Genomic DNA, 21717 nt, shown 5'->3' with positions numbered 1-21717 from the left:
GCCAGTGTTACCTTAAACACTACAGGTGAATGTAATTACAGGTGAGCACTGTAGACTGTATGTGAGGTCAGGGTTAAGGTATTAACATCAGGTATACTTGAATCCCTAAAACAAGGGTTAAACTAAGTACAAGTTTGTATACCCTAAGAAATATGTACCTGTATGTTTTTTACACAGAACTATACACCCATCGGCGTTTAGACAATGAGGTGGTATACACCTCGGGGTATATACACCTCGGGGTATATACACCTCGGTGTATATACACAGATATACGCCTCTGTATATATATATATATATATATATATATATATATATATATATATATATATATATATATATATATATATATATATATATATATATATATATATATATATCATATACCAAACACCGGCAGGCCAGGACTCGACCCTACGAACCTTATACCGCCTCCAGAGACAGCACAATGTACACATCGCCTAACCACTTGAGCCAGCGATCCTACAAGAATCACGCATGCAGCTGAGCTACATGGTTTTCTCGTGATGCGTACATTGTGCTGTCTCTGGACGCGGTATAAGGTTCGTAGGGTCGAGTGCTGGACTGCCGCAATTTGGTAAATGATTTAAAATCACTTGTTTCGTGGTTTCATTGCTCTCTCTCTCTCTCTCTCTCTCTCTCTCTCTATATATATATATATATATATATATATATATATATATATATATATATATATATATATATATATATATATATATATATATATTGATATATATATATATATATATATATATATATATATATATATATATATATATATATTGATATATATATATATGTATATATATATATATATATATATATATATATATATATATATATATATATATATATATATATATATATGTATATATATATATATATATATATGTATATATATATATATATATATATATATAAATATATATATATATATATATATATATATATATTGATATATATATATATATATATATATATATATATATATATATATATATATATATATATGTATATATATATATATAAAGATATGTACCTCTCTGTTTAAATACACATCTCGGTGTTTATATTCCTGAACGAAGCGAGAGTAACGCAGATCACATAGATAACAACTATGTACAGTATTCAATATGCCATCACTTCAGTACACTACCCTCTTACACGTTCTTCAATAAAGTGCTTCGCTAAATTACTCCTCTGCGTGTTGACTCTCGTCATTCTACCCATAATGCCAGTTAAGAACATAAGAACATAAGAAAGAAGGAACACTGCAACAGGCCTACTGACCCATGAGGAGCAGGTCCATGTCCCCCTCCGAATTAGACCAATGGACCCCCCCCCGGAGTACCCCAATGACCCACCCAGTCTGGCCATCTCCACTCAAGGATGGAGCACGGCATCAGACCCAGCAGCACAAGTTGGTCAGGTCCAACTCACACCAACTCATGTATTTATTTAACCTATTTTTAAAACTACACAACGTTTTAGCCTCAATAACTGTACTCGGGAGTTTGTTCCACTCATCCACAACTCTATTACCAAACCAGTGCTTTCCTATATCCTTCCTGAATCTGAATTTTTCCAACTTGAAACCATTGCTGCGAGTGCTGTCTTGGCTGGAAATTTTCAGCACGATATTTACATCCCCTTTATTTATTCCTGTTTTCCATTTACACACCTCGATCATATCCTCCCTAATTATACGCCTTTCGAGAGTGCAGATTCAGGGCCCTCAGTCTATCCTTATAGGGAAGATTTCTGATACATGGGATCATCTTCGTCATCCTCCTCTGTACATTTTCCGGAGCATTTATATCCATTCTGTAATATGGTGACCAGAACTGAGCAGCATAGTCTAAATGAGGCCTAAACCAAGGATATATAGAGTTGAAGAACAACCTGAGGACTTCTATTATTTATACTTCTAGATATGAAGCCAAGAATTCTGTTAGCTTTATTGCGAACACTAATGCACTGTTGTCTTGGTTTTAGATTACTGCTAACCAGAACTCCTAAATCCTTTTCGCAATCAGTAGTATTAAGATCTACATTATTTAGTTTATATGCAGCATGGTTATTTTCCTGTCCAACATTTAGAACTTTGCATATATCAATATTAAACTGCATCTGCCACTTCTCCGACCATTGCATCAGTCTATTCAAATCATCCTGGAGTGCTCTAGTGTCCTCATTAAAATGAATTGGACGGCCTATTTTGGTGTCATCAGCAAATTTGCTTATGTCGCTATTTATTCCTTATAACGTGTGCGTTATATATAGCACTAAGATGACTGTAATCTTGTACTCAGCGTGAAATATATTGAAGAACTCGGATTCCACTTTCAAAACTCTTCTTCCCCATATTATTATTATTATTATTATTATTATTATTATTATTATTATTATTATTATTATTATTATTATTATTATTATTATTATTATTATTATTATTACAATCATAACTAAGCGCTAAACCCACAAGGGTCATACAACGCTGGGAAAAAAAGAAAGTCCAGCAAGGTTTCGCCTAACACACTGATAACTGGAGGACATTTCAATAATATTAATACCACCTTCACGACTCTATATTAACGTGTATAATCTATAAAAAATGGTCTGATGTGGAATCTTCAGTAAAATGAAAGGTATGGTAATTCCAAGCTTTCGACTCGAGACCAAGCCACGTTATTTTATTATTAGACTAGTCAACCCTGGTAAATATGCAATAAATAAAATTAGTGAGTCAATGTGAAAGTGACTTCTTGGGTGTGACTCGTTGTTCCCCTGTGACCAGGTGACAAACATCTCGTTGTTGTCCTGTGACCAGGTGACAAATATCTCGTTGTTGTCCTGTGACCAGGTGACAAATATCTCGTTGTTGTCCTGTGACCAGGTGACAAACATCTCGTTGTTGTCCTGTGACCAGGTGACAAACATCTCGTTGTTCCCCTGTGACCAGGTGACAAATATCTCGTTGTTGTCCTGTGACCAGGTGACAAATATCTCGTTGTTGTCCTGTGACCAGGTGACAAATATCTCGTTGTTGTCCTGTGACCAGGTGACAAGCATCTCGTTGTTGTCCTGTGACCAGGTGACAAACATCTCGTTGTTGTCCTGTGACCAGGTGACAAACATCTCGTTGTTGTCCTGTGACCAAGTGACAAACATCTCGTTGTTGTCCTGTGACCAGGTGACAAATATCTCGTTGTTGTCCTGTGACCAGGTGACAAACATCTCGTTGTTGTCCTGTGACCAGGTGACAAACATCTCGTTGTTGTCCTGGGACCAGGTGACAAATATCTCGTTGTTGCCCTGTGACCAGGTGACAAACATCTCGTTGTTGTCCTGTGACCAGGTGACAAACATCTCGTTGTTGTCCTGTGACCAGGTGACAAATATCTCGTTGTTGTCCTGTGACCAGGTGACAAATATCTCGTTGTTGTCCTGTGACCAGGTGACAAACATCTCGTTGTTCCCCTGTGACCAGGTGACAAACATCTCGTTGTTGTCCTGTGACCAGGTGACAAACATCTCGTTGTTGTGACCAGGTGACAAATATCTCGTTGTTCCCCTGTGACCAGGTGACAAACATCTCGTTGTTGTCCTGTGACCAGGTGACAAACATCTCGTTGTTCCCCTGTGACCAGGTGACAAACATCTCGTTGTTGTCCTGTGACCAGGTGACAAATATCTCGTTGTTGTCCTGTGACCAGGTGACAAACATCTCGTTGTTGTCCTGTGACCAGGTGACAAACATCTCGTTGTTGTCCTGTGACCAGGTGACAAATATCTCGTTGTTGTCCTGTGACCAGGTGACAAATATCTCGTTGTTGTCCTGTGACCAGGTGACAAATATCTCGTTGTTGTCCTGTGATCAGGTGACAAACATCTCGTTGTTGTCCTGTGACCAGGTGACAAACATCTCGTTGTTGTCCTGTGACCAGGTGACAAATATCTCGTTGTTCCCCTGTGACCAGGTGACAAATATCTCGTTGTTCCCCTGTGACCAGGTGACAAATATCTCGTTGTTCCCCTGTGACCAGGTGACAAACATCTCGTTGTTGTCCTGTGACCAGGTGACAAACATCTCGTTGTTGTCCTGTGACCAGGTGACAAACATCTCGTTGTTGTCCTGTGACCAGGTGACAAGCATCTCGTTGTTGTCCTGTGACCAGGTGACAAATATCTCGTTGTTGTCCTGTGACCAGGTGACAAGCATCTCGTTGTTGTCCTGTGACCAGGTGACAAACATCTCGTTGTTGTCCTGTGACCAGGTGACAAATATCTCGTTGTTGTCCTGTGAACAGGTGACAAATATCTCTCGTTGTTGTCCCAGGTGACAAGCATGTGACCAGGTGACAAACATCTCGTTGTTGTCCTGTGACCAGGTGACAAACATCTCGTTGTTCCCCTGTGACCAGGTGACAAACATCTCGTTGTTGCCCTGTGATCAGGTGACAAACATCTCGTTGTTGTCCTGTGACCAGGTGACAAACATCTCGTTGTTCCCCTGTGACCAGGTGACAAACATCTCGTTGTTGTCCTGTGACCAGGTGACAAACATCTCGTTGTTGCCCTGTGACCAGGTGACAAACATCTCGTTGTTCCCCTGTGACCAGGTGACAAACATCTCGTTGTTGCCCTGTGACCAGGTGACAAACATCTCGTTGTTCCCCTGTGACCAGGTGACAAACATCTCGTTGTTGTCCTGTGACCAGGTGACAAACATCTCGTTGTTGTCCTGTGACCAGGTGACAAACATCTCGTTGTTGTCCTGTGACCAGGTGACAAATATCTCGTTGTTGTCCTGTGACCAGGTGACAAGCATCTCGTTGTTGTCCTGTGACCAGGTGACAAACATCTCGTTGTTGTCCTGTGACCAGGTGACAAACATCTCGTTGTTCCCCTGTGACCAGGTGACAAACATTTCGTTGTTGTCCTGTGACCAGGTGACAAACATCTCGTTGTTGTCCTGTGACCAGGTGACAAACATCTCGTTGTTGTCCTGTGACCAGGTGACAAACATCTCGTTGTTGTCCTGTGACCAGGTGACAAGCATCTCGTTGTTGTCCTGTGACCAGGTGACAAAGATCTCGTTGTTGTGACCTGTGACCAGGTGACAAACATCTCGTTGTTGTCCTGTGACCAGGTGACAAACATCTCGTTGTTGTCCTGTGACCAGGTGACAAACATCTCGTTGTTGTCCTGTGACCAGGTGACAAACATCTCGTTGTTGTCCTGTGACCAGGTGACAAACATCTCGTTGTTCCCCTGTGACCAGGTGACAAACATCTCGTTGTTGTCCTGTGATCAGGTGACAAACATCTCGTTGTTGTCCTGTGACCAGGTGACAAACATCTCGTTGTTGTCCTGTGACCAGGTGACAAACATCTCGTTGTTGTCCTGTGACCAGGTGACAAACATCTCGTTGTTGTCCTGTGACCAGGTGACAAACATCTCGTTGTTGTCCTGTGACCAGGTGACAAACATCTCGTTGTTGTCCTGTGACCAGGTGACAAACATCTCGTTGTTGCCCTGTGACCAGGTGACAAACATCTCGTTGTTGTCCTGTGACCAGGTGACAAACATCTCGTTGTTGTCCTGTGACCAGGTGACAAACATCTCGTTGTTGTCCTGTGACCAGGTGACAAACATCTCGTTGTTGTCCTGTGACCAGGTGACAAGCATCTCGTTGTTGTCCTGTGACCAGGTGACAAATATCTCGTTGTTGTCCTGTGACCAGGTGACAAACATCTCGTTGTTCCCCTGTGACCAGGTGACAAACTCGTTGTTGTCCTGTGATCTCTCCTGTGACCAGGTGACAAACATCTCGTTGTTGTCCTGTGACCAAGTGACAAACATCTCGTTGTTGTCCTGTGACCAGGTGACAAGCATCTCGTTGTTGCCCTGTGACCAGATGACAAGCATCTCGTTCTTGCTTGTGACCAGGTGACAAGCATCTCGTTGTTGTCCTGTGACCAGGTGACAAGCATCTCGTTGTTGTCCTGTGACCAGGTGACAAGCATCTCGTTGTTGTCCTGTGACCAGGTGACAAACATCTCGTTGTTGTCCTGTGACCAGGTGACAAGAATCTCGTTGTTGCCCTGTGACCAGGTGACAAGCATATCATTATTGTCCTGTGACCAGGTGATAAGCATCTCGTTGTTGTCCTGTGACCAGGTGAAAAGCATCATGTTCTTGCTTGTGACCAGGTGACAAGCATCTCGTTGTTGCCCTGTGACCAGGTGACAAACATCTCGATGTTGCCCTGTGACCAGGTGACAAACATCTCGTTGTTGTCCTGTGACCAGGTGACAAACATCTCGATGTTGCCCTGTGACCAGGTGACAAACATCTCGTTGTTGCCCTGTGACCAGGTGAGAAGCATCTCGTTGCTGTCCTGTGACCAGGTGACAAGCATCTCGTTGTTTTCCTGTGACCAGGTGAGAAGCATCTCGTTGCTGTCCTGTGACCAGGTGACAAGCATCTCGTTGTTGCCCTGTGACCAGGTGACAAGCATCTCTTTCTTGTCCTGTGACCAGGTGACAAGTATCTCGTTGTTGCCCAGTGACCAGGTGACAAGCATCGCGTTGCTGTCCTGTGACCAGGTGACAAGCATCTCGGTGTTGAGCTGTGACCAGGTGACAAGGATCTCGTTGTTGCCCTGTGGCCAGGTGACAAGCATCTCTTGTTGTCCTGTGACCAGGTGACAACCATCTCGTTGTTGTCCTGTGACCAGGTGACAAGCATCTCGTTTTTGTCCTGTGACCAGGTGACAAGCATCTCGTTTTTGTCCTGTGACCAGGTGACAAGCATCTCGTTGTCCTGTACCAGCTAACAAGCATCTCGTTGTTGCCCTGTGACCAGGTGACAAGTATCTCGTTGCTGTCCTGTGACCAGGTGACAAGCATTTCGGTGTTGAGCTGTGACCAGGTGACAAGCATCTCGTTGTTGCCCAGTGACCAGGTGACAAGCATCTCGTTGCTGTCCTGTGACCAGGTGACAAGCATCTCGGTGCTGCCTGTGACCAGGTGACAAGCATCTCGTTGTTGTCCTATGACCAAGTGACAAGCATCTCGTTGTTGCCCTGTGACCAAGTGACAAGCATCTCGTTGTTGCCCTGTGACCAAGTGACAAGCATCTCGTTGTTGTCCTGTGACCAAGTGACAAGCATCTTGTTGTTGTCCTATGACCAGGTGAGAAGCATCTCGTTGTTGCCCTGTGACCAAGTGACAAGCATATCGTTGTTGCCCTGTGACCAAGTGACAAGCATCTCGTTGTTGCCCTGTGACCAAGTGACAAGCATCTCGTTGTTGCCCTGTGACCAAGTGACAAGCATCTCGTTGTTGCCCTGTGACCAAGTGACAAGCATCTCGTTGTTGCCCTGTGACCAAGTGACAAGCATCTCGTTGTTGCTCTGTGACCAAGTGACAACAAGCATCTCGTTGTTGCCCTGTGACAAGCATAGTTGTTGCCCTGTGACCAAGTGACAAGCATCTCGTTGTTGCCCTGTGACCAGGTGACAAGCATATCGTTGTTGCCCTGTGACCAACAAGTCTCGACAACCAGGTGACATATCGATGTTGCCCTATGACCAGGTGACAAGCATATCGTTGTTGCCCTGTGACCAGGTGACAAGCATCTCGATGTTGCCCTATGACCAGGTGACAAGCATATCGTTGTTGCCCTGTGACCAAGTGACAAGCATCTCGTTGTTGCCCTGTGACCAGGTGACAAGCATCTCGTTGTTGCCCTGTGACCAGGTGAGAAGCATATCGTTGTTGCCCTGTGACCAGGTGAGAAGCATCTCGTTGTTGCCCTGTGACCAGGTGAGAAGCATCTCGTTGTTGCCCTGTGACCAGGTGAGAAGCATATCGTTGTTGCCCTGTGACCAAGTGACAAGCATATCGTTGTTGCCCTGTGACCAAGTGACAAGCATCTCGTTGTTGTCCTATGACCAGGTGAGAAGCATATCGTTGTTGCCCTGTGACCAGGTGAGAAGCATATCGTTGTTGCCCTGTGACCAGGTGACAAGCATCTCGATGTTGCCCTATGACCAGGTGAGAAGCATATCGTTGTTGCCCTGTGACCAGGTGACAGGCATATCGTTGTTGCCCTGTGACCAGGTGAGAAGCATCTCGCCACCATTACTTTGAAGAACACTGCTTTATACCACATGAGACACATCAGGTATCCAAAAAGGGATACCTTTAATCGGTAACCTAAAAGATAATGAAACTATTCTTTACCGATTGATATAACTAACGGTTTTTTCGTGGAACTAAATTGCATTACTGTATTTGTGTCTTGTTTCAGATTAGCCATTCTGAAGGATGTGGAGGGGGAAGGGAGATGTTACAGCGTTAATGAATATGTATTTAATTAGGCTATGACAGTGACTATATGGAGCATTATTCATGGAACTTTTGGTGTGTGTGTGTGTTTGTGTGTGTGTGTGTGTGTGTGTGTGTGTGTGTGTGTGTGTGTGTGTGTGTCTTCCATTAACCATTGTTTATAAGTTTCTTAGCACTAGCCATTAAAAAAATCTCCCCAAAATTTTCTGGAGACAGCATGCATTGTTCACGCTCTGAGCGCCTATTGTTGTTACTCAGAGAAATCTTGAAATTGCATTCGAGTTTCTTTTCCTCACAACTGTTTATTATTCCAGGCCGGGCTTAACGTAATGGGTTTTCCTGAGGTCCGTCTCATTTATTTTACAATTTTTTTTATGTTAAGTAAAAGGACACAAATGCAACTAATGTGACATTTTATTGTTGCAACGTTTCGCTCTCCAGGAGCTTTAAAGCTCCTGGAGAGCGAAACGTTGCATTTGTGTCCTTTTACTTAACATACTGTCGGTAATTCTTCCTATATTAATACTTTTTTTATACCAACTTGGGTCCTTCGACGCAGTGAAACATCTCTTGCTACTTCACATCTGAGCGAATGTTCCCTCCGGAGAGGAAGGTGCTTTGGTACTGGTGAAGGGCTTTTGATCCACAGAATTGTGGCCGCCCTTCGGTTCAAACTTGATTACCTCTCATTTTCCCGACTCAGTATGAAACATAATGCTCAATAATAACCCACATGGTGACAGAAACTCGGGAAATTGATTGATCTGTATATATCGACCCCCTTTTAGGATCCTCTTCAGCTTCTGAAGAGGATCCCAGAAGGGTGTAGAAATATATATATCAATCAACCTCCTGAGTTTCAGTCTCTATGTAGGTTATTACTGAGCACTGACGAGTGTTCTTTATACTTTAGTTATTCATGTAATATGATAATAATTGTCTGGTGCCCCTAATCAATCTAGCGTATGACATTATTCCTTTAAAGCAGGCGTTGTCAACGAATGTGCGTGTGGTAAAAAAGAGAGTGAGAGTATCTTGAAGCATGGTACCTGAAGTCTGGTCGTGTGGGTGAGGCTGGGAAGAGAGCATCAGGGTAGTAGACCTCAGCTACCAGTAACGACACCCACCGCGGAGACGCTAGACACGACCCTGACAAGTAGTGACACTTGTTCGACCTGCAACACAAGACGTGTTATTATTACTATTATTGAACAAATTCTCTACAAATAATAATTACAGTAGTATAATAATAATAAATTATTATTATAAATTTTTAATAATGATTTCATGCTTACATTCTAGAAAAACTCATATAAATCCATTATTCTCAAATTAATAGATCAATAAAAGGATTTAGGGTAACTATATATATATATATATATATATATATATATATATATATATATATATATATATATATATATATATATATATATATAGTCTTCCACCGAGGCAGGGTGACCCAAAAACAAAGAAAATTCGCAAAAAAAAAAAATACTTTCATCATCATTCAAGACTTTCACCTCACTCACACATTATCACTGTTTTTGCAAAGGTGCCCAGAATACAACAGCTTAGAAGCATATATGTATAAAGATACACAACATATCCCTCCAAACTGCCAATATCCCAAACCCCTCCTTTATAGTGCAGGCATTGTACTTCCCATTTCCAGGACTCAAGTCCGGCTATATAAACATAACCGGTTTCTCTGAATCCCTTCACTAAATATTACCCTGTTCACACTCCTACAGCTCGTCAGGTTCCAAATACCATTCGTCTCCATTCACTCCTATCGAACACGTCTCCATTCACTCCTATCGAACACGCCCTACTCTATTTCTGATAGTCATTTACACATAACACTCCACAAATTAATTTATCATCAACCAGAAATATTCGTTAGTACACAGCAGTAAGACCAAAAATAATAAATGCATGTTAAGTCATTTCAACAAAAGTAAAATATTAGTGCTTTCATCACTCACAGACACTGGGTAACTTCGACGGTCTGAGTAAAATAGCCTTCATAAGGTATCTGTACGACATAGCGCCACACTCCCTGGTAGTTCCTGGCGAAGACGGGCGTGATGTATTCCACGGCGGAGGGGCAAGGCGTGAGCGGCTGCATTCCTCCTGAGAGGCTGTTGATGGATCCCTCGAAGTCGTCAGCGTTGCGGTCCTGGGCCACGGAACTACTACTTTTGCCCGCCATGGCATTGTACAGCATGCAGAACCTGGAGACATGCGGTCCACTTACACAACCATGCAAAAATATTTAGCCAGCTTTTTAATTTTCTGACCTGTCTGTCGTGAGGTTAGTTACTTGTATATTTCCCACCCACGCACACCAGTTCCTTCTTGTATTACTCTGATTTTGAGATTGTTATATTTATGACATTGTAGTATTTCAGCTATACATTGTGTGTAACAAATTAAACCTAGAGTATTTCTAGAGGCCATATTACTAGTTATGAATATTTTTTTATTAGTAACCAAGACTTGGTACATCAGTAGTGTGCTGCCACGGTGGTAATTTTCTTTGGATATTATACACATCCAGATGGCACAGCGAATTTACAGAATAGAACACTTAGGGATTTTATGACTGATTTATATGAGAGGTCATGTCTTTGAGAAAAGTATGGCAATATACAGAAACTAGTTACACCAGACTTGACTCACAGTCCCCAGTTGTCATCACAGAAGGCCCTAGCGCTCCGTCCCTGAAGGATCTCCTCTCCTTCACCCAGTGACCGGCTCTTCATCTTACCCTCCGACACACTCTCAAACAGGGAGTGTACGTCCAGCTTATCCTCCTTCAGGATCTTTTCTACCTTCTGCGTTATCTCCATACTCACAGCCGCACCTTTAGACGAGACAGCCTCCCCGTCCACCGATCGAATGGGACGACGGATAACACGAAACTGATCCCTGGAATTAAATAAGACGTAAGAATAAAGGAATACTGCAATAGGACTACTGACCCAAGTGAGACTGGACCTTCTCTCACTCAATCATTTCCACATATTGTAGATTAATGTGTTTCATTCATTTCCACACACATATTTGTCTAATCTATTATTACATTTACTCATGGTATTCCCTTCAATGACACTACTGTTTGCTCTCCTCGTCTACAACCCTGACATGCTGTTTTCATGTGCTCATTATATACAAAATTGTTTGGTTTGGTTTATCTTTACGTATAAAGTTTTATATATAAAAAATTATGTACTAATGGATGGCTTTAATATGCATTTGTGAAGATAAGATTCAGAATTTTTTTCCTGAACTATAGATGTTAATTTTCTGAATGCATATTGAAGCAACACATAAAAGAATATGTGTGGAGGATTTAGAAAACAAAATACAAAATATATTAAGAGAGGTAATTTTAACATCGCCATAAGCACGGAAGTAACATTTAAAAAAAAAGGATTGTGGGACCCTAAATAATATTCAGGGAATGTAGGAGACTCCTACACTAGCTCTAGTTCGAGAAATACTACCATAACTTTTTCAGCTGATGAGACTTGAGGATTTCGCTCCTTAGCTGTCAGAGATAAACATTCACAACTAACACACATACTGGAAAGAAAAACTGGATGACATTTTGATCCATCCTGGACGATTATCATGTGCAAGATGAACCAAAACGTCATCCAGACTTTATTTACAATTTATGGGCTAGTTGTCATTTGTTCCAGTATTGTAACCCATTTACTTCTACATATGTCAGCATAGCTACTGAATCCCCTTACATGTGTTGTATTGTGTTTATATAGAAGATCCTTAGGCCCAGTGACTGTATGACGTCATGGGATGCGCATGAGTTAGTGGGACCCGCTACCTCGCCCTCACTCCACGCTTAGACATACAAGCAGGCAGTAACACGGCAGGCTGGGCCCCTTCCCTTACCACAGTCTGACAAAATATAGCGTTACCAACCAACAAGTGTGTTTACCTTCAACCATCATATCTCCTTCTGAACCCCCATGACAAATTGGTGCCAGCGGAGGGCCTGTAATTCTGATGTTTACAGCAATTTCTGGAGATAAATTTCTACTGAGCCGGCCGCCATCTTGTGACGCTAGGCCTGCTGAGAAGGTTAACGCTCGACCTAGCCAGCCAGCTACCCCCTCAAGCGTCTACCAGCCTCTACACTATTCACTGGTCAGTCTCTGTGTATTAGTGTTTATCTGCTTATTTGCATCACTCCCGAGGGGTTGACCCGAGTTTGCAAAGTAAGCCAAACCAGCACGACAGTCTGTGGTGGGGGAGTCAGACCAAGTCCAGTTCAGCCTAGCCTTACACCATAGAGCCTTGTCTGCCAAGCCAGCTTTCCACCCCTGCTGTGCTCATTGTTAGAAGTTATCAAGCCATTCTGTGTGAAAGGTTAAGCCAGCCAGCTACTAACCCAAGTGTCTTAACCCAGTACTCACGCAAGCCACTTGGGTACAGTCTTCTTCTTCGCTTTGTGCTTCAAGTTCTAGCCATTCTGTGTGTTTTATCATCCCTGTGATGTTGTGGTATTTCGTGGGTTTGTTTTAAGGTAGCCCGGCTTAGAATATTTTTGTGCCTAGTGAGGGTGTCCCCAGTGAGGCTTACGCCGTTCATCCCATAGGCCCAGTCACCACGCGGTGTCTCACCACCGCCCTGCCTCACTCACTACCAGTGTTTTGTACTCTTATTACGGGTTCTAGCACCATAATTTAAGAACCACATAGGGGGTCAAGAGCCAGAGTGTGTTTTTTCGTCAGTGGTGCCATCATTAAAAGCCTCCTGTGTGGGTCCATCGTCGATCTAAGCACAAATTCCTAGATCACGTGTGGAGTAGCAGCGAATGCAGTCAGCAACCAGTCACCACCTCTACCCTTCACTACCATCAACCTTATTCTTCACCACGTCGCTACAGCGATAATAATGTTTCATAGAGACATTTGTGAGTGTTGAGACATTTCTTTTTTTGTTTCCAGTGATTTATTAGTGACATTCAGTGACTTGATTAGACTCAGTGTTTATTATATACTGTTTGCAATATTTTTTTTCTCTTCTTAATTCAGTGTTAATTTCTGTGCCTTAATTTATGTCTGTTGTGTTGTGTTTTTTTTATATACTTGAAGTAAGTACCTTAGTGTTTTTCCTTGTTGTGTGCAACATATAAGCAGTATAGAACTTGTGTTTACATTTCAGAATTACCTTGTGTTCACAGTATCGCAGTGAAGTAATTCAGTAATTTATTCCCTTGTATTCTGCATCACAACTCAGTGTTGTCTTATAATTTTTCTCCCAGCATTTGTGTATTCTTGTTTTTGTTTTCATTCATTTGCTATTTTATTTTTCTCTGTGTGTTGAACATTCTTGTGTTCATTTTCTTTTCATTTAACCAGTGTCTAATTTGTCTTATCTCCACGGACAATAGTGTCATTATTTTGTGCAAGCAAGACAATTATTTTCCAAATTTTCATACCTCAAGTTTCATTGTAAGAAAATTCTAGTATTGTGTTTATATTGATATGTTGTGTTCTGCATCACTGTAAGTGTTCAAACCTTGTTCTCTGTTTCTGCACCTATTATTTTCATATTTCATTGAACAAATTCACTCTTAGTGCAATTTTTAAGTTCTTGTTTTAAAGTAATTCATTCTTTGTTTGTTCAGTTAGTGTTGCTTAAGCTGCAATTAAGAGTTAAAGTGTTCACTCAGTTCATTCCTTGATGATATATTTTATTTCTCTTGTAAACTGTATTTTCTTGTGTGTGTAATTTCTTTTATCATTGCATCATTGACTCATTTTGCAATAATTCTTGTGCAAACATTGTGTTGCCATTAAAATGTTTCTTTCAGAAATTTTATGTAGTGTTGTGCAGTACTTTTGATTAGCAATTATTATTTGCAATATTGCTACAGTTTATTTCAGTGCAGTTTCATATGTTCTGTTCTGTGCATAATATTTTATGCTTTGTGTGTCATTTTATTTTATTTTTAGTGAATTGCTTTCCCAGTTTGTTTTAATTTTGCACAAGATTTATTGAGTCCATTTTAACATTTTTGATTGATTCATCATTTTATTGTTGAATTTCCCTATTGCATTGAGAGTAAAGACAACTCACTGTGCCATTAACTCATTTTAAAGTAAAGTTGAGCAAATTAGATTTGAGTAAAGTACAATTTCTCTTGATTTTCAAAGTTTTGCTTATTCAGTTGAGTATTTTCTTTTGTGAGTGTGACTTTCCTTGCTTGCAGTGTGACCTGTCAATTTTTATCTACTTATGCAGAATAGTTAAGTAATTTCTTCCCGTTTAAGCTTATTGTGTCATTCTCTCTAATTTTTCTTGCTTTATGTCCTTGATTAAGTTCCCTGAGAAGATGTCCCAGTCACTTTTGAATGTTCACTTAGTGTACCATGCCAGTCAAAGTCAATATGAATCAGTCCACAGTACCAATATTCCCTTACTGGCTGAAAGACAATACCTAGCCCCTGAGCAATGTGTTTGTTCTCACAGCTTGAATCTGAGATTTGTTAAAGTGCTGCAAAATGTGAAGTTCAGATTAAGTTCCTATAGATTCGTGAATTACTCATTAACGTAGCCGAGCAGCCAGGCACTAGTAATACTGCCACTCCTGTCTGGACTCCAGCTACAATACCGTGCACGCAGGATAGTGTACAGTTACCTTGGGCTTCAGAGGAACCTCAGACAACCCTGGATGCTGAGACTACTATCCTTGTGATGGCGACTTGTTCAAGTACTCGTTCCTTCCCAGGGGACACTTTGAGAAGAACTTTACTTGCAACGAGTTATGCCATCTCTTGCTGATGCCACAAGCTGTTGCAGAAAGACGTTTCTGTGGCTAGTGTACTCACTTGAGTGTTGTTGTTGTCCCTTGTGTTCCAGATGGTGATCCCATCCTCGTTGACAGTAATCCGTGCATTGTAAAAAGTTATTTCTCAAGTAACTTTCACATGTTGTTAACGTTTGTAAGTGTAGTTTCCTTATAGTTGATACCTCATGTCACTGTGTGTGACTCAGATTGAATATCAGCATTGTTGACCGTGTTAATTTCTTTTCCCCTGTGCTTGCAGTGAGAGATAGTAGATTCGTTCTCCCATGCTCATATTGCGTGTTATAGCGTTATTTTTTTCAACCGGGAGAGTCATCCACTCCAACGAGTTTGTTCATTCCTCCAGTAAGAAAGAACCGATCCCTTGTGTTCTGGTGTGATTCGATTCCTGCTCCAGGAAGATCTTATTCTGACTGTGTAACCACCAGCACCCATTAGTGACTTTGTAATAAGCCAAGAATTACTGTATCGAACAGTGGAGTTGAGTACTCCTAGCAGAAGAGTTAGTAATTCCAGTCACTAGTGAATGTAGCTGTATCTCTTGTAGATACTCGTTCAGACTGTCCTCAGTCAAGGCATGTGTTAACCATCGCAGAAGAGTTCGATCCACCCAAAGATGATAACCATTCTGCATACGTAAACCTTACCCTCGCAGAATTGGGTTTAGATGTAAACAGCCTGTATAATTAGATGTCAAAGATGAATGAAACTGTCAACTGTGTGTCTTGTTATTAGCTGATCAGTTTGTCAAATTTTCGTGTTCACGTTCCCTCCGAGTTCTGAGAATTTATGATCTGAGTGCACCAGATTGCCTTTGCTGTTAATTTCACCTTGTATATATATATATATATATATATATATATATATATATATATATATATATATATATATATATATATATATATATATATTTATTCTTCCTCAGAATCCATAGAGTGCATGAATACAGATTGATCGATCAATTCCATCCCATATTGTACAATGATTTGTTCTTATAAGTCGTAATGCATTACAATGAAACTCATTAAGTTAAAAGTGATTACGTTAACACCCATTACATTAAAACTCATTATGTTAACATCCATTATGATACCATCCATTAGTTCTAAGTTATATATGTCTTTGTTATTGTATAGAATCAGCCCAGAACCACCTGCCTGTTCAGCCTATAGCATAGTAGTGTATGTCGAGACAATACGTAACATGACCGAGCTGTCAGCATAGCTACTGAATCCCCTTACATGTGTTGTATTGTGTTTATATAGAAGATCCTTAGGCCTAGTGACTGTATGACGTCACGGGATGCACATGAGTTAGTGGGACCCGCTACCTCACCCTCACTCCACGCTTACACATACAAGCAGGCAGTAACACGGCAGGCTGGGCCCCTTCCCTTACCACAGTCTGACAAAATATAGCGTTACCAACCAACAAGTGTGTTTACCTTCAACCATCATATCTCCTTCCTAACCCCCACGACACATAGACAAGCACAAGAATCGTAGAAGGATGCTTCATACCAGCTTAGTTTCGTTTCTTAGGTTGAAAGACTTTCGACTGCACGAGGATCATTAACGCCGAAACTCAATTGTACACAGTCGTTAAGACTACTAAATTAAATAAACACTTCTAGTGTATACACAAGTGTTCACCAGCTTCACGGCTCGCGCAAATCAAGGAACCAAGCAGATAAAACACCAAGATTATTATCTGTTGATGTCGATAAGAACCCAAGTGGGATATTCACCTGAGGGGTACGTTCCTGCTCCTTAGTTTGGCCACCTTGGGCAGCGTTTTGTCTTCCTTCAGGATGGGTAGTGTCTTGCTGAAGAAGTCGAGGGTCTTATTTTTGATCAGCTCGCTGCAAGAGAAAAATGAGGAAAAGAGGAAAGAAGCGTCAAAAGGAGTAGGAGGAGCAGCAGAAGTAGCAAGAGGAGAAGGAATAGGAATAGCAGGAGGAGGGAAAGAAAAGTGTGGAGCAGGAGAATAAACGGGTAGGGGAGGAGGAGAAGGAGGAAAATAAGAATGAGGAAAAATAGCAGGAGGAGGAGGAGGAGGAATCGACAGGAAGATTGCGGGGAAGATGGGGAAAAAAAAAGTTTTAAATGGTGCTTCAAAGTCTCAAAACTTTTATGGGTTGCAAACTGAAAAGTTATTAATGAATTTGTTACAGAACATACAAGCCTGAGACTTAAGAGACTAAGTCACGTGACTCGCAGAAGACTGGTAAGTACTCACAAGGGGTAAGAGTGACCCAGTATGGACTGACCCATGGGGTTCAGGGGCAGGAGTCCGTCGTTGAGGTCACCACAAAGGTTGTCGAGAGACTGTGACATTTGTTCCTTGGTCTCCAGGGTACCTAGGTGTACAAAGGTGACTAAGACACTGGTGATACTTTGTTAACTATTTAACTCACCAATAATCATTTCATACTTTTGTGGCTTATATAATAATAATAATAATAATAATAATAATAATAATAATAATAATAATAATAATAATACACAAATAACAATTCTACTACTACTACTACTAATACTACTACTACTGCTACTACTAATACTACTACTACTACTACTACTACTACCACTACTACTACTACTAATAATAATAATAATAGATTAATTTTTAAGAATGTCTAAGGGTAGTAAGAGTTACTTTTAGACACAAGGACCTGTAAGAGATAATAATAAGGTTGATCTTTACGTCCTCATTGTACTCGTAGTTCTAGTCTGCCGTGAGCACAGACAACCGTGACATCAATAGCCCCCGTCGTGCCAGCAGTCTTGCCGTGACCCCAGTACTACAACTCCTTCCCCCAACATCCCCGCCGTGACCACAATGTGTGGTAGCTGCTACAATTCCCTCACCCGTCACGAAGGTCCATTATACAGTGTTTACAGCGGGGCCGGTTGATAGTGGCAGCAAAATAGCACGCAGAAGTGATTAAGCCAGCCTGGGTCATTGATGACACAGGGGGTGATTAAGCCAGCCTGGGTCTTTGATGACACAGGGGGTGATTAAGCCAGCCTGGGTCATCGATGATACAGGGGGGTGATTAAGCCAGCCTGGGTCATCGATGATACAGGGGGGTGATTAAGCCAGCCTGGGCCATTGATGACACAGGGGGGTGATTAAGCCAGCCTGGGTCATTGATGACACAGGAGGTGATTAAGCCAGCCTGGGTCATTGATGACACAGGGGGTGATTAAGCAAGCCTGGGTCATTGATGACACAGGGTGATTAAGCCAGTCTAAGTTATTAATGTACCGTATTTAACGAAAAGCTAAGCCCGTGTTGGTTATTCGTCTCAAGGAGTGTTGGAGGCTCGATTCTCCGTCCGCTGATCGGTCTTTGACCGGTCATGTTATTAGTGATCGTCTTGAGCAGGCGTTGACACGTTCGTCATCACGTGGTTGCCTGTGCACAATATATTTCTTTCCTTCACGAGGTAAGTGTTAGTGTTAACACTGAGTAAAACTGAAACAGCAGTTAATGCAACGAAATCATTGTATGAACGACCATGCTGCGTGTATGACTGACCATCCTACATGTATGAACGACTATACTACGTATATGAAATGTAAAATTTTAGGATTAAGTCTCCAGGTCTTGAGTGTCTGGACCTCAAATCTCCAGGTCTTTAGTATCCGGACCTCAAGTCTCCAGGTCTATAGTGTCTGGACTTCAAGTGTATGGAGTATAAGGAACAAAAACAAAAGCTGAACGTATTTTGAAAAGTAAGACCCCTGCTTCAATAGAGGACATTCCTCATGTACTTAGAGACCTCCAGCTCACCTGGACAGGGAACCTTAGACTGGATATAGGGCGGTTTTCGGACCTTGGGGGGTATTTTAGCAGGTGCCTCCTCAAAAGCATAGTAGCCCTCTGGGTAGTCAGGCGTCTCCAGGTGGTCTTGTGGCACTGCCGTTGTCAACGCCGCCAGCAGCAGCAGCAGCAGCAGCACCTGCAGGAGGATAAGAGAGTAAGAATAGAATCACAGGTCTTGAATACATGGGGTTGGCATTTGAGATGTGAAATAATCCACAACAGTAGTAAATATCTTCAAGAAACTGAGGGGAAGAGGTCAGTCTTCATCCATGGGCTTCACGAGAGTGAAGGGAAGACGTACAATGAAAGGTGACAGTAAGAAAAGCAGGAGATTGAAAATATCATCAAACAAACGGGAGAAGAGGACATGTCTAAGCTCATAAATTTTCAGAGAATAGGGGAGTATTCGAAGGAGTAAATTCTAATGTCTCGTAAGAAAATTCCCAGGAATAAACCCGCCTTTGTCCTAGAGCCAAAGTCAGGAAAATAATGTGTGAGGCCTAAATATTACTTGCTAGAACCAGTTTTCTAAGATTCTATAATTATTCTTTTTTTTACAGTTTTTGAATATCTGGAGAATCGATTCAAAAAATGGCTTTGAAATCTGGCATCTAGACCATATAATTATGCTATATACTGTATAAATATAAACTTTCGAATGATGTATTATGAAGCACTGATCCTGACAAGTTGTACCACACAGCACTTACACCCCCACAGGTTTAGAGCTTTTCATGGATACATTATATTAATAATCTTTCGAAATTTTAGACAGTGGTGAAGCTGAGGATATAATAAACAGGATATTAGCAAGACTTCTGATACTTGAAAGCACTGTTCTGTTTGTTGCCATTATTGTTCACAGTATGTGTAAATAATCTTTATATACTGTAGGGAATTATTAATAAATTTACCGATGACACTAAAATATTTAAGAAATATATTCAAAGAAAGATTTACAAATGCAATAGAAAGATCTAAATAAACTTTAGACAGGAACTTGCAATTAGCACATTAAGTTCACCCGGGACATACGTAACATTCTCAGTATAAGAGAGGAGAATATCAATATCAGTTATCAAGTAATCTCAACAGAAGTTCATAGGTCAATGATAACTGAAAACTCAGAGACTAGAAAACAATGTATAACTGCATCCAAAACAATAAAGCTTCAGTATTTACATCCTGAAGCGTTAGGATTTGAATTGCCTTTGTGAGACCTCACTTAGCACTCACATCAATGAATCCAGGTCCAGTAAGCTAACTGTTGCTGCTACTGTGACCCACTGTAGTGCTATCGTCTACCACGCACCTTCACGTGTCTTTAGACGCGCATATGAATCTTCCTTAGCTGATGAACTCTTACTGGAATGCTGGACGATATCCTCATTGCCCTACTGTGGTACCCCAGCTCAGGCTGACAGAGTTCAACACCTTGTATGAGCCCCATCCCACCTGATGGAAAATGCCAGGGAAACGGTTAGCTTTTCTTCCCACTGTATAACTATCATATAGAATAGGGTGGCAGCACACTGCTGATGCAGCTAATTTTGCTAAATTAGAAGAAAATAGACACGCCATTTCGCCATGACCTTCGCTCAGTGGTGGCACCAGAAGCAGGTCACCTTATAACAAACACGTGTGTCTAACTGATTCTCCTTGACAGATATAATAAATAAACTTGGGCTATGTGATGTAGTTAAGGCCACCATGCTACATAACAGACATACATTCCCATAAAAGTTTAATGGAAGATAGGTACAGTACCCCAGAACATAAGGAACTTGAGCATTAAAGATAAATTTGTATTCTCTGGAAAGTGGTAGAGGGACGAACGCCATAATAAAAAGTGTACGAGTGAATGGAGGATAATAAATGGATCTCTAGCGTAGATAACTCTTAGAGAGGACATCAACAGTTGTTGAGCTGTGTGTCAAATTTCAAAGCATTCTTCACAGTGATCACTGGATAAATCACTCTACACAGTGGCCGCTAGATAAGCCATTCTGCAGTGTTCACTGCATATACCAATCTACACAGTGGCCACTAGATAAACCATTCTACACAGTGGTCACTGGATACACCATGCGTGAGTATAATAATCTAAAGACGGAAAAGAGATGAATTTGCAAGGCCCATAAAATGAACTGTAAAAAAAAAGTCAAATGGAGGATGAAATAAACCAGAATATGAGAAGATAAAACAAGAAGAAAATGGAAGAAGAGAAAGACAATACTGTACATTATGAAGAGGAAAAAGAATGAATGTGTAGAAACGAGAAAAAGGAATAAAAAAGTGTAAGGAGTTGCATTCATTTTAGAACCTCGAGTAAAATTCTCTGAATCTTAAAAGAGAAAAGGATAAGAGGAAAGCTGTGAGTGAAGAAAGATTCAGTGTGGGATAATGGAGTATGATGAGTGTTATTATGCTCGGTCTCGGGGGCTCTGTCGCCCCAGGTCACTCTTCTCCCCTCTCCTTCCCTCTTCCCAGTTCTTCCCTCACTTTCCCTTTCCCCTGTTCTCCCGTCTCTTCCCACCCCAGTTCTCACCTCTCCTCTCCAAATTCTCCCCGCCTCCTTCTCGCGAAATAATACATAAAGGCGAGAGAGCGAGGAGCCACCCAGAGGACTGAAAAACAAGAGAATACATTATAAAGCCAAAGTTC

General features: G+C 41.3%; 1 protein-coding gene across 1 annotated transcript in view; it reads right to left on the bottom strand.

Annotated features, from left to right (window-relative positions):
- spz6 (Spaetzle domain-containing protein 6) overlaps nucleotides 1-21717 on the bottom strand; it is a 115270-nt gene that overhangs the window by 7944 nt on the left and 85609 nt on the right. Inside the window, exons 2-7 of the mRNA XM_070084576.1 lie at nucleotides 19021-19189; nucleotides 17461-17581; nucleotides 16970-17083; nucleotides 11064-11312; nucleotides 10367-10615; nucleotides 9428-9553 (exon numbers count right to left, since the gene is read on the bottom strand). Coding sequence (XP_069940677.1) covers nucleotides 9428-9553; nucleotides 10367-10615; nucleotides 11064-11312; nucleotides 16970-17083; nucleotides 17461-17581; nucleotides 19021-19189 — 1028 coding nt within the window. The remainder of the gene's footprint in view (nucleotides 1-9427; nucleotides 9554-10366; nucleotides 10616-11063; nucleotides 11313-16969; nucleotides 17084-17460; nucleotides 17582-19020; nucleotides 19190-21717) is intronic.

The sequence above is a fragment of the Cherax quadricarinatus genome, chromosome 13, assembly GCF_038502225.1.
Source record: "Cherax quadricarinatus isolate ZL_2023a chromosome 13, ASM3850222v1, whole genome shotgun sequence".
Classification (NCBI taxonomy): Eukaryota; Metazoa; Arthropoda; class Malacostraca; order Decapoda; family Parastacidae; genus Cherax; species Cherax quadricarinatus.
The sequence above is the reverse complement of the archived record's forward strand: the minus strand, read 5'-3'. Positions and strand labels throughout refer to the sequence as shown.